This window comes from Mus pahari, chromosome 8, assembly GCF_900095145.1.
Source record: "Mus pahari chromosome 8, PAHARI_EIJ_v1.1, whole genome shotgun sequence".
In the NCBI taxonomy this organism is placed as follows: domain Eukaryota; kingdom Metazoa; phylum Chordata; class Mammalia; order Rodentia; family Muridae; genus Mus; species Mus pahari.
In genome coordinates this window covers 5,963,694-5,975,686 of record NC_034597.1, presented here as the reverse complement: position 1 = coordinate 5,975,686, position 11,993 = coordinate 5,963,694, and the positions used below count along the sequence as shown (strand labels likewise).

The 11,993-nt window shown below is 42.4% G+C and overlaps 1 protein-coding gene across 2 annotated transcripts; it reads left to right on the top strand.

Moving 5' to 3' along the window:
* The first annotated feature begins 35 nt into the window (after positions 1-35).
* Positions 36-11,551, top strand: Thoc7 (THO complex 7). 2 transcript variants are annotated; one of them, XM_021203703.2, is made up of 8 exons: positions 36-187; positions 6,443-6,560; positions 7,183-7,310; positions 7,559-7,645; positions 9,513-9,570; positions 10,370-10,436; positions 10,532-10,601; positions 11,368-11,551. In XM_021203703.2, the coding sequence occupies exons 1-8, from the start codon at positions 169-171 to the stop codon at positions 11,433-11,435; spliced, it is 615 nt and encodes a 204-aa protein (XP_021059362.1). In that variant the 5' UTR covers positions 36-168; the 3' UTR covers positions 11,436-11,551. The 2 variants fall into 2 exon arrangements, with proteins under 2 accessions (XP_021059362.1, XP_029397846.1); XM_029541986.1 differs by lacking the exon at positions 36-187 and adding an exon at positions 396-464.
* Positions 11,552-11,993: the final 442 nt, after the last annotated feature.

The window sequence follows — 11,993 nt, the reverse complement described above, 5'->3', positions numbered from 1 at the left end:
GGCGGCGGCGGCGCGGCGTGGCGCGACTCAAAAGTCGGAGAGGGCGGCCGCGGGCGCCGCCGCCTCCTCCTCCATGACTGTTTACCCGGCTGCATTGTGGGAGTTTGACCTTCGCCGCCAACCGCCGCCTCAGCTCGCGCCGCCGCCGCCGCCGCCGCCGCGCACGCCATGGGAGCCGTGACTGACGGTGAGACCTCGGCGGGGTGCGGGGACGAGGCCGGCTGGGGTCGGGGCTCCGGGGCGGCGCGCGGCGGGGACAGGCGCGGGGCGGCTCGCTCGGCCCGCCCGGGCGATGCAGGGCACGGACGGGGCCGCCTGCGGGGCCTCCCGGGCCGGGCTGGGTCGGGCGCACCGGCCGCGCGGCGGAGGGCGGTGGCGCGAGGACCCCGAGCTGGGGGCGGCCGCTAAGAGGAACGGGGGTGTCTGGAGGGCCGGTCGGGAAGTGTATCTGGGCGACTTACACGGTAAGGCGCCGCCGGCACGAGAGGAGGCCGGCGGCCTGGCCCGCGGCGACCAAAGGAAGGCATGTTGGGAGGAGGGCGAGCTGTTGGCCGGAGTGACTTAGGAGTGATGGATGGTGGACCGTCGGTGTGGCGGGCTGGGAGCAGAAGCGAGAGGACGTTTGGGGGAAGAACGGACCGATGCGATAGGCAACCGGAGCGAGAACTGAGAAGGTACCCGCGTTGGTAGAAAGGTCCCGGTGGCTTGCTGCTGTTATGTGATGGGCTGATCTATAGCTATGGTTCCCAGTGGAGAAACCGAGGACTTCCAGAAAGTGGGAAGAACAAGGATCGGCCCAAACTTGAGGACTGGCCGAGGAAATACCGATGTGGGGTCTAAATCAAGGCCCCGGAACTTGGTAGGGGGAATTTTAACCTTGGTTTTTGTTTTTTTTAAATTCGAGTTTAATTTATTCAGGAAGTACTTAGCTTACTTCCAGGCAGTGCTTTACTTAACACGTTTGAAACCCAGAACCAACAGGCAAAGGTGTTTCCTCTTATATGTCTGCGGTGGCTGTAAACATTAATAATTGGTAGGGTGGCTGAAGGTAAGTTTACTGCATTTACTGTGTGTGTGTGTGTGCCTCCGATGTCTCCCTCCCTCCCCCAGGCAGGCCACCCTAATAGAGTGGCAGGCAGAGGACACTTGCTGAAGTCACTTGTTTACTTCCCCTGGCTGGGTCCTGGGAATTGAGCTGAGGTGGTTGTCTGTCTTTCTACTGGTGATTAGAAAACTTGACACATTTGCTTTCCCCCTTCCTTTGAAGGGTAAATAGGTGTTTTAAAACTGGAATTACAAGTGACCAACCACTTGTACAAGTGCCAAAGTGATGAAAGGAACTAAAGATGGCATATAGAACTTAGAAAAGTTTATACCATGAAATTTCTAAGGTCAGGAAAAGCCAGTGAAAGGTTTTTTTGTTGTTTTGGTTTGGTTTTGAGACAAGGTCCTGCCAGGCAGTGGTGGCGCACGCCTTTAATCCCAGTACTTGGGAGGCAGAGGCAGGCGGATATCTGAATCCAGGCCAGCCTACACAGAGAAACTCTGTCTCGAAAAACCAAAAAGGGAAAAAAAAAAAGAGACAAGGTCTTTCTATGTAGCTCTGGCTGTCCTGGAACTCACAGAGATTCCCCCTGCTTCTGCCTTCTGGTGCTGGGACTAAAGGCACGCGTCACAGCGTCTGTCAATGGAAGTTTTAAACGTTTCTGTGATGTGATCACATTTGCTTTTTATTTAATTAATTGATGTCTTTATTCGCAATGCAACGCTGAGAGTAGGACCCATAGTCCTGTTCATTAGAAAACTTTTTTTTTCTTTTCTTTTTTTTTTTTTTTTTTTTTTGAGACAGGGTTTCTCTGTGTAGCTATGGCTGTCCTGGAACTCATTCTGTAGACCAGGCTGGCCTCGAACTCAGAAATCTGCCTGCCTCTGCCTCTCGAGTGCTGGGATTAAAGGAGTGCACCACCACGCCCGGCCTAAGAAAACTGTTTTACATCCTCGTCCTGATCTATGTCTTCAGCACCAGATGTGCGTTTACAGTTCACATGCCCACTCCACTCTTTGGAGGGTATTGAGGAAATGGAAGTGGCTGCAGAATCACTGTCTTTCACTAACATTATATACAACTTTGCAGCATGTGCTGTTGCACAGTGTTCTAGTTATCCCCACTTTATAGATGAATCCAGTACCCAAAGGAGTTAAATAACAGAGGCTGAGTGAGTTAAAAGCCAGTAGAGTATAGAAGAGTATTCCATCCTGTAGGGCTGCAGAAGTGCAGGTAGCTGTGAGCTGGTGTGTAGGAACTGGGACTGAGAACAGCCAGAGGCTCTTAACTGCTGAGGCCGATTTCAGCCCAGCTAGTGTGGTCTGATCTTAGCCCCTTCTGCCGTGGGTTAGTGGAAGGTAAGGGGGTCTTTGATCAATATGACAAAACTCCAACTGAGGGAATTCAAAAGGTGAACAGAACTCATGGAGAATGTCAGGACTGCTCAGATGCGGGAGCTCGGAGGTGTTCTTCCGTTTCTGACCTGGATGATTCTGTGCCTTGCTGCAGAGGACTGGATTCTGTTGGTGAGAGAAGGGAACAGAGCCCTGGTCCTCCGAGGCCACAGGAGCCCCACTTGACCTTTACAAGCTGCTCACCTCTGTGGAGGTTACCTAGCTTCTTGGAGACGCAACGGATAAAAACTACCTTGGAGTGCTGTTTTGAAAGTGAAACGCAGTAAAAGTTATAAAGGACTTTGTACTGAATCAAATACATACTAAAGTTTATTTAGTGAATAGTCCTAAACACAGACGTTGTTTACTGACCCCTTTCCGCTTCTCTGTGGAGAAGTGTGTCTTCATTAAGTGCCCCTTCCTTTGCTTTGGGGAAAGAAAATTGAACTGCAGTCAGTTTTAAATAAACCATCAATAAATATGAGGTGCTAGGTTCAGGAGATGATTACAGGGAGAGAGGCTGGAGCATAGATATCAGTAACGTGTGTCACTGTGTGTATATGCATGTTACTAGGGATTGAACCAAGAGCCCTTTGCATGCTAAGCAAGTAATCTACCACTGAGCTAAGCCACATCCCCAGCACTGGGATTCATAGGTGAAAAGTGGAATGGACTGATAAAGTGCCAGTCAAATTCTACCTCCTCTGAGGTGTATGCTCTTCTAACTAGACACCTCAGTGTGCTGAATGGGTGCTATTTCTGCACCAAAAGTGCAAGGCTTCCCATTCTCAGAATTCACTCACATCTTGTCTACAAATTGCTCACACCTTTTGTACCAGTAATTGTTGCTATGATAGTGAAAATAAGTGCTAGTCTTTGTTAGTGTTTAATTGAGTCGATCTTAATTTAATTGATCTTTAGAAGACCTCTGTAAGCATCAAACCCAATTACAAAATACTGAAGTCAGTCTGGGTGTGGTGACTCACACCTTCTATCCCAGCACTCCAGAGGCAAAGGCTGAATGATGTTTGTGAGTTCAAGGGCAAACTAGTCTACATAATGAGTTCCAGGGCCACCAAGACTACATGGAGAGACCCTGTCTCAAAGAAAGAGGGCGGGTGGGAAGGAAGGAAGGAAGGAAGGAAGGAAGGAAGGAAGGAAGGAAGGAAGGAAGAAAGGAAGATATTGAGGTCAGTCAGTCAGGGTGGTACCTCACCCCTGTAACAGCCATTAGGAGTCTGAGGCAGAACCAGGATAGTCTGAGCTACCAAAGGAGCCTAAGTTGGTTGGGGCTATTGATTTGGTTTATTTGACTTGTGGACATTTTGCAAAAACTTTACAAATAGTAATACTACATTCATATGTAATGATACACAGAACATAAAATATACAGCTGGCGTGATCACAAAGCATAGTTTAAATATTTTGTTACCAGACGTAAGATATTGGGTGTGGTAGTATTTAGTCCCTCTGTTTCCTTCTGCATTTATGGTTGACATACCAGGTGGGTGATGAGAACTGGACTGTCCTCAGGAAGAGCAGTGTGCATTCTTTTTTTTTTTTCTTTATTATTAGATATTTTCTTCATTTGCATTTCAGATGCTATCCCAAAATTTGCCTGTACCCCCCCCCCGCCCTGCTCCCCTACCCACCCACTCCCACTTCTTGGCCCTGGCATTCCCCTGTACTGGGGCATATATAGTTTGCAAGACCAAGGGCCTCTCTTCCCATTGATGGCCGAATCTCCAGTCCCAGGGTGTGCCTTTCCTTCCAGCACTTGACAGACCGAAGCAGACAAGTTCTGGGAGTCTGAAGCCAGCAAATTTCAGGGCAAGACCTTGTCCCAAAACGTGTGTGTGACAGAAGTGTGTGAGTGAGAGTGTGTGAGTGTACTCAGAAATTCTGCATTTTAATCTTTTTAAGGACTATGTCTTATTTACCTTGATCTCTTCAAGTTGTTTGGTAATTAAATCTTGAAAACATTAGTATTTTTTAAACACATTTAGATGATCAGATGAATCTGTACTTTGAACAACTTATCAAAGAAAGCTAATCTAAAGGTGTCTGCTGAGGGTGTCCTTCCTACAGTGGACCTGTCCCCACTACACTTGCGTGTACACCCTTATGCGTACACAGTGGCGCTCTGTCCCCACTGCACTGTGCATACACCCTCATGCGTACACAGTGGCGCTCTGTCAGAGACTTTGCTGTTGACTCCTGGAGGCTCTCGAGGAATATCCATCCTTTACATTTGTACTCAAAACATAATGGATTTAGTTTAAAAGAAAGTGAAAACGCAGACAATGAACAAAACTGATAAAACGGTATGTAAGAAAATCATTTTTCATTTCTATCTGTAACCTGCTTATCAGAAACAATCATTAATATTGTTCATTACCTGTGATTACCTCCAGAGACAGTTTCTGAATGTATACATGCTTATATACACGAATTATATTTTACACATTGGACATCCTCTGCTTCTCAGAAGTTACATTAATTATCTAGAGAGGTTGTTTTGGCATTAGCCTCCTAATATTATTTGAGTGCATCATAATTTAACAAGCCTCAATGTTTAGGTCTGCAGTCATTGTACTGCAAACAACACTGCTAAAAACATCTCTTTATGTCTGTTGTGCATGGTGCTGCATATCCCTAATTCCAGCCTCTGTTACAGTTTCAGAATAAGCTCCTTCTCAGTATAGAGAGATCTTGTGTCAAAACTCAAAATACTTTTTCTGGAGGCAGGGCATAAGTGTATCCGTTTCAAGCATGATTAACTATATCCATTGTCTACATGTGGAGCAGTAAGTACAGTGTCTGAAGGTCTTGGCAACAGTTTGATTACTGAGTTAGGATCTGGTAGAAGGAAATGATATCTCCCCATTCCCATTTGCCTTTGTGATTGTAGCCCAGCATTACTTGGTTCTGGTAAGAACACTAGCTCAGGGGCTGGAGAGATGGTTAAGAGCATTGACTGCTCTTCTAGAGGCCCTGAGTTCAATTCCTAGCAACCACATGGTGGCTCACAACCATCTGTAATGGGATCTGATGCCCCCCTTCTGGTATGCCTGAAGAGAGTGACCATGTACATACATACACACATTAGCTCAGGCTGGTTGAACCCCATTTGCTCTCAGCATCATTTTGCACTAGTTTTATGTTCTATTTTCTCTTTGCATTTGGTGCAACAAATGAGACTCTGAAGCCAGGCTCATACCTGTCATCCCATCTTGTGTCAGCAGAGGCTGCACAGTGACCTGCAGGCCAGGCTGCACCGGCTCTAAGAAAGGATGAGACAGTGTTGTTTTAGAGTGTTTAACAAGGAAATCGTATTACTTCATGAATCCTTTCCTTTTCCTCTGACCTGTTACTCTTTTTTGTAACTTGATAGTACATGGAAGGAGACATTCTCTGTTCCTTCTGCAGTGCCTCACTTAGCTAGAGATCTGTACGGTCTGGCCTCCTTGAGTTTGGACAGCTCTCCTCCTCCCCTCCCCTCCCCTCTGTTCCTTCTGCAGTGCCTCACTTAGCTAGAGATCTGTACGGTCTGGCCTCCTTGAGTTTGGACAGCTCTCCTCCTCCCCTCCCCTCCCCTCCCCTCCCTCCCCTTTTCTTTTTTTCTTCAAAAGTAGTTCTCTTAACAATTATTGACTTAGCCTTTCTGATGATGTACCTGAAAATTTCCTCTCAACAACCCATAGAATGCCAATTGTGATGGTAGAGTTCTACCTAAGACCTCAGCCCCTAGGACAGGCAGATATATCTTGGACAATCACTTTTCTTGAAGAGAAAAATAGAAGAAAGATTTTTAATTGTGCTAAGATGCACATAAAATTTACCATTTTTGTGTTCTTGCTTCTAAGTGACACCTCAACTGGTGGCATTAAATGTATTTATTTTTCAGTAATTTTCTTTTCATTGAGCAAATGAGTACTATTGTCTTTAGAGTTGCTCAGAACCAAATGTTCATTGTAATTCTCATTCATCTTTTTTCCTCCAGACGAGGTCATACGGAAACGTCTTCTGATTGATGGAGATGGTGCTGGGGATGATCGGAGAATTAATCTCCTCGTGAAAAGCTTCATTAAATGGTGCAACTCTGGATCCCAAGAGGAAGGGTACTTTATTCTGTATCAGTATCCTGGTGGAACTTTATTAAGGCCATGTTAAATAGTTCAGGTCACCTTATCTGTCCAGTGTGGCCACTTCTTGACTGATCAGTAGTTTGGTTTGTTTGTTTTTTGTTTTTTCTGTTATTCTATTTGGAGGTCTCCTTTATGTTTGTATAATATGCAGAAAGGACATTAGTAAAAGAAGAAATAAAGATCAAACTCAGGCTTAATAATTTGATTACTTTTAGCAAATGATTACTTTTCACTAAATGAAGGGTTTTTTCTTTGTTAATAAGTTATTATTTAAGTTGCTGCAAAATAATTACATACTAATTTTGTAAAATTTTGCTGGATTTCCTTTCTGCTTAAGTATGAAAATTGTAAGAACAGAATTCTGAAGAAACTCTTAATCAATATATAGTTAGGAGTGATTTAAGATGCAGACAAATTGGCTAGATGAGAACAGTAGTCTCATTTTGCCTTTGTAACCAGAACTTACAAATTTACTTACATCATTCTAGCAAAGAAAATAGTAAGAGTGGATGTTCTAAGCTATTTTAAGTTAAGTAATTCTGTCAGAACTTGGTTTAGTTTACAATTCTTTTTATTCCCTTTCTCTTTTTCATAGATATAGCCAGTACCAACGCATGCTGAGCACTCTGTCCCAGTGTGAATTTTCAATGGGCAAAACATTGCTGGTATATGATATGAATCTCAGAGAAATGGAAAATTATGAAAAAATATACAAAGAAATAGGTAAACATAGTGATTCTTTCTGGAATTGTATTGTTGTGGTTTAAAGCTATCTGATAACAATATGTGGATTGTAGTAAAATATCAGTAATTAAGAGTCTGCTGTCAGCAGCCACAGTGTTGAGTAATAACATGTAGCACTTTGTGTTGTAGATACTTTTTAGAATGTCATTATCATTGTGTTATCAGTGTAATGTCTATTTAAAAGCACAGATTATATGTGTTATTATAACTGCCTCTTTTAAAAATAGAATGTAGTATTGCTGGAGCACATGAAAAAATTGCTGAGTGTAAAAAGCAGATTCTTCAAGCAAAACGAATACGAAAAAATCGACAAGGTAAGGATTTGAAGGACTTAGGTTGCAGATATTTTATTCCTGATTTCAAGTTTCATGAAGTTTTTAATATTGAAAGGTAAATTCTTCAACATGAATCAGTTTACAAAAAATAATTAGTAATTACACTTATTCTTAAAACTCCGTTACTTAACATAGAGAAGGCTGAAAAAGATTTTATTTTGATGAGTTTTATTGTCTATCCAAAAATATTTCAGAATTTTTCCCTATCTTCAGACCTTCTCCCTCAGCAGTGTTACAGTTACTCTCCAAATGTGAGCTACACGACAGACTGAGGTGTTCAGATTTGCTAGTTTAATGAAGCTACTTTCAAAAAAAAGAAAATGGAAAGGAAATTAAACTTTTTATTATTCACAAAGCAAACAAACGTTATCCACAGAATTACCTAATGGCAAAGTTAAAGTGAAGAGACAGCAAGCTGGCCCAGCGGGGAAGAGCCACCAAGCGTGACGCCCTGCGCTTAGCCCTAGGACCCACGTGGTGGAAGGGGAGAAGTGAGCCCCTCACTGTGCTGTAGCCCTCCAACACACATAGATATATAAAAATAAAATAAACATAGACATATTAAAGACAGAACTAAAGCTTAGTTTTATTCTAATCTCTTAAGTTAGGATATCCTTCACTTAGTATCCTGTCTGGCTATCTGAAAATAATTTTAATGTCACACATGTGTCTGTGTACAGCTGAGAGCAGGTGCCACAGAAGCCATAGCTGGCCATCTTATCCCTGGAGGTGAGGCAATTGTGAACTACTCATGAGTGCTGAAAACTACAACTAGTATATGCTCTTAACTGCTGAGCCATCTCTCTAGCCCTGGATTTTGTTTTTTGTTTTTTGGTTTTTTTTTTTGAGGCAGGGTTTCTCTTTGTAGCCCTGGCTGTTCTGGAACTCATTCTGTAGACCAGGCTGGCCTTGAACTAAGAAATCTGCCTGCCTCTGCCTCCCAAGTGCTTGGATTAAAGGCATGCGCCACACTGCCCGGCAGAAATTAATAATAGGAATATTGCTCCTCCCATTACATAAGTTGGGAAAAGATAAAGAGCAATGTTTAAAGTGTTTGTTATTGTACATTCTTGAACTCCCATCACTTGAACTCCCATGCCTTCACTTAAGGCATGAAGGTTACAAATTCTAGGTCAGCCTGGGTTTAGTGGAAACTTACCTCTGAATTAATGAATGAATCTGTCAATCAATGAATATCATAATTGGATCTAGTAGAAACTTAGCTCTAAATTAAATAGGTAGACAGATGAAAGAGAAAGGAAGGAAGACAGACAGACAGACAAACAGACAATAACCATAACTATGACAGCATTGTGAAAAACTTAAAAAGAAATAGAAAATGCTGTTATTTGATAATTGTGAGGTTTTGTAGCTTAGATTCATAGAATCTACGCTTTGTGAAACTGGTCCAGAAAGATGTATTCTCTTCGGTGTTTTGTGTGTTTGTTTTGGCGAGGGTGTGAGGAAAAGCTGAGAACCTTTGAGTCAGTCATTTGATGGCGATCCTAAATCTTGTTTGTGCTGCTGCCCACTTCTCATTCTCTCACATGACTGTGTGTGTTTTTGCTTTTTGGTCTTTTTCAAGACAGGATTTTTCTGTGTAATTTGTCCTGGCTGTCCTAAAAATTGCTATTTATTTAGACCACGCTAGCCTGGAGCAAACAGAGATCTACTGGTCTTGGCTTCAGCCCTTGCCTCCCAAGGGCTGGGATCAATGACATGTGCCATCACATTATTGTCATTTCCTTAAGAAAGTGAATAAGAGTTATTTTCATTTACACATTTCTTTTTGATAACCCAGGTTCAAAAAGTGCCTTAATTTGGCAAATATTTTCTTGTCTTTCAGAATATGACGCCTTGGCCAAAGTGATCCAGCATCACCCAGACAGGCATGAGACACTGAAGTGAGTGTAGCTTTACAGGGAGCTGGCCGTTTAACAAAGTGCTGAAGAAGTACGCCACAGATAAACAGCGGCTACTCAAAGGAAGGGTCACCTTTTAGTATCACATGGTCTTATGCTGCCTTACTATCTCTATTGGTTCAGAACATGTGTGTAATATGCCCCCAAAGGAAATGGATATGTGTACTTTATTCTCCTACTATAACAGAGTATTGAATACCAATAAAGATTATGCTACATGCACATCTTTAAAACAGTTGAAGACATACAAACAGTAAAAAAAAGACACTTAATGAAAAGACACTTTCTGAAACATCATTTATGAAAAATGAAAAACTCCCTCAAATATTTTATACTAATACTGTATATTATTCAGAGATACAAATAGATGTGTCTAAAATAAATTACGAAATTATATTTTTTGTTATTTTAAAATTTGAATCTATAATATAATTAAGGAGCTAGGAGATCATCCTCAGTTTCAAAATCTTGGATTCCTTTCTTTAATGGATGTTATGCATACATATATGTGTGTGGGTATATATATTGCATGCCTTGTGCCCATGGCAGCCAGAAGAGGGCACCAGATCCCTGTGACTAGAGTTATAGACAGTTGTGAGCCACTGTGTGGGTACTAGGAATAGAAAGAACCTGGGTCTTCTGGAATAGGAGCAAGGGCTCTTAACTGCTGAGCCATCTCTCAAAACCCTTTTATTTTCAGAATATTGTGGCCAAAATACTATTTAAGTTTTCCCTTAAGTAGCAAAATATGACATTGTTCTGTTTTATTTTGTCCCCCTAGGGAGCTAGAGGCTCTGGGCAAAGAATTAGAGCATCTCTCACATATTAAAGAAAGTGTTGAAGATAAGGTATTTCAGTATATATGTTAGCCTACATGTTTGTTTGTATGTGCGTGTGTGTATTTAGAGACAAACTTATGTAAGTTGTTTTCTTCTTAACACAGCTGGAATTGAGACGGAAACAATTTCACGTTCTTCTTAGTACCATCCATGAACTTCAACAGACATTGGAGAGTAAGTGAGAACACATTCCAAAGTTACTGCCTACGTAGATTTTAAATGACGGGGGTCCTTTGGTGGGAGGGTCTACCTCCAGAGCCGAGTGGTATAGCTAGACGGCGTTAGAAGACTCTTCTGTTGAACCCTGTGTCGTCATCTGTGCTTTGTATACATGTCTAGTCATAAGAAAACTTCAAGAGTAATGGGGACATGGTCAAACCACAGTACGTCATTGGTGTGCTAGGCTGCCTGCATGCCTAGCAAATGGGGGCACACCGAGAAAGATTGAACTTTCTTGTGACTGTAATGTGTGTTCTCTGATGTCTGATTGTTTTTTTAAAAAAAAAAAAAAAAAAAAAAAAAAAAAACAGGCTGAGACCTAGATTTTAATTTGTTTGTTTTTAATGAAATCTATCACACAAATTATATGCTCTTAATAATATGTAAAAATAACCAAATATAACAATTACGTGGGGGGGGGGTGCAGAGGGGCTGCATACACAACCATGTTGTGCATATGAATGAAGGACAGAGGCCAAGGAAAAGTTATCTTCTTCTACCATGTGCTTTCCAGATCGAGCTCAAGTCATTAGGCTCAACAAGATGTGCCTTTGCCTGGTTTTAAAAACGAAACAATGATGTGGGCAGTTTGCAGCCATAACTTGTCATTTTGCCATTTTGATTTAAATATATTTGCTAATGCAAAATAAAACTTTTCATGCATTACTAGGCACAAAATGTAGGTGACGTGGAGTAAGGTTCTGTGTCTTCTTAACTACAGATGATGACAAGCTGTCGGAGGTGGATGAAGCTCAAGAAAGCACCATGGAAGCAGCCCCTAAGCCGTAGATGGGCTGACCGTCGCCGTTTACAGGGACAGTGAATAGCTGCATGGGCTGCCTGGATTCAGGGTTGTACTTTTGGGATATTTCAACTTGAGCATTGAAGTACTTTGCTTTCAAGTATTAATTCATGTGTCGTTCATATTTCTTCACACAAAGGAAATGTACCCCATATATATGTATGTCTTAGTTAGGGTTTTACTGCTGTGAACAGACACCATGACCAAGGCAAGTCTTATAAAAACAACATTTAACTGGGGCTGGCTTACAGGTTCATAGGTTCAGTCCCTTATCATCAAGGTGGGAGCATGGCAGTAACCAGGCAGGCTGAGAGTTCTACCTCTTCATCCAAAGGCTGCTAGTGGAAGACTGACTTCCAGGCAACTAGGGTCAGGATCTTATGCCCACACCCACAGTGACACACCTACTCCAACCAGGTCACACCTATTCCAATGAGGCCACACCTCCAGATGGTGCCACTCCCTGGTCCAAGAATATACAAACCATCACAATGTATTTTTTAAATGCATTTTTATCCTTAAACGTAGAAATCAGCATCTGAACA

What these genes read in the sequence shown, in the direction of transcription:
- Thoc7 (XM_021203703.2), top strand. An exon ending in AAAAATATACAAAGAAATAG is followed by an intron (nt 7,311 to 7,558) that starts GTAAACATAGTG and finishes TTTTAAAAATAG; the next exon opens with AATGTAGTATTGCTGGAGCA. An exon ending in AATACGAAAAAATCGACAAG is followed by an intron (nt 7,646 to 9,512) that starts GTAAGGATTTGA and finishes CTTGTCTTTCAG; the next exon opens with AATATGACGCCTTGGCCAAA.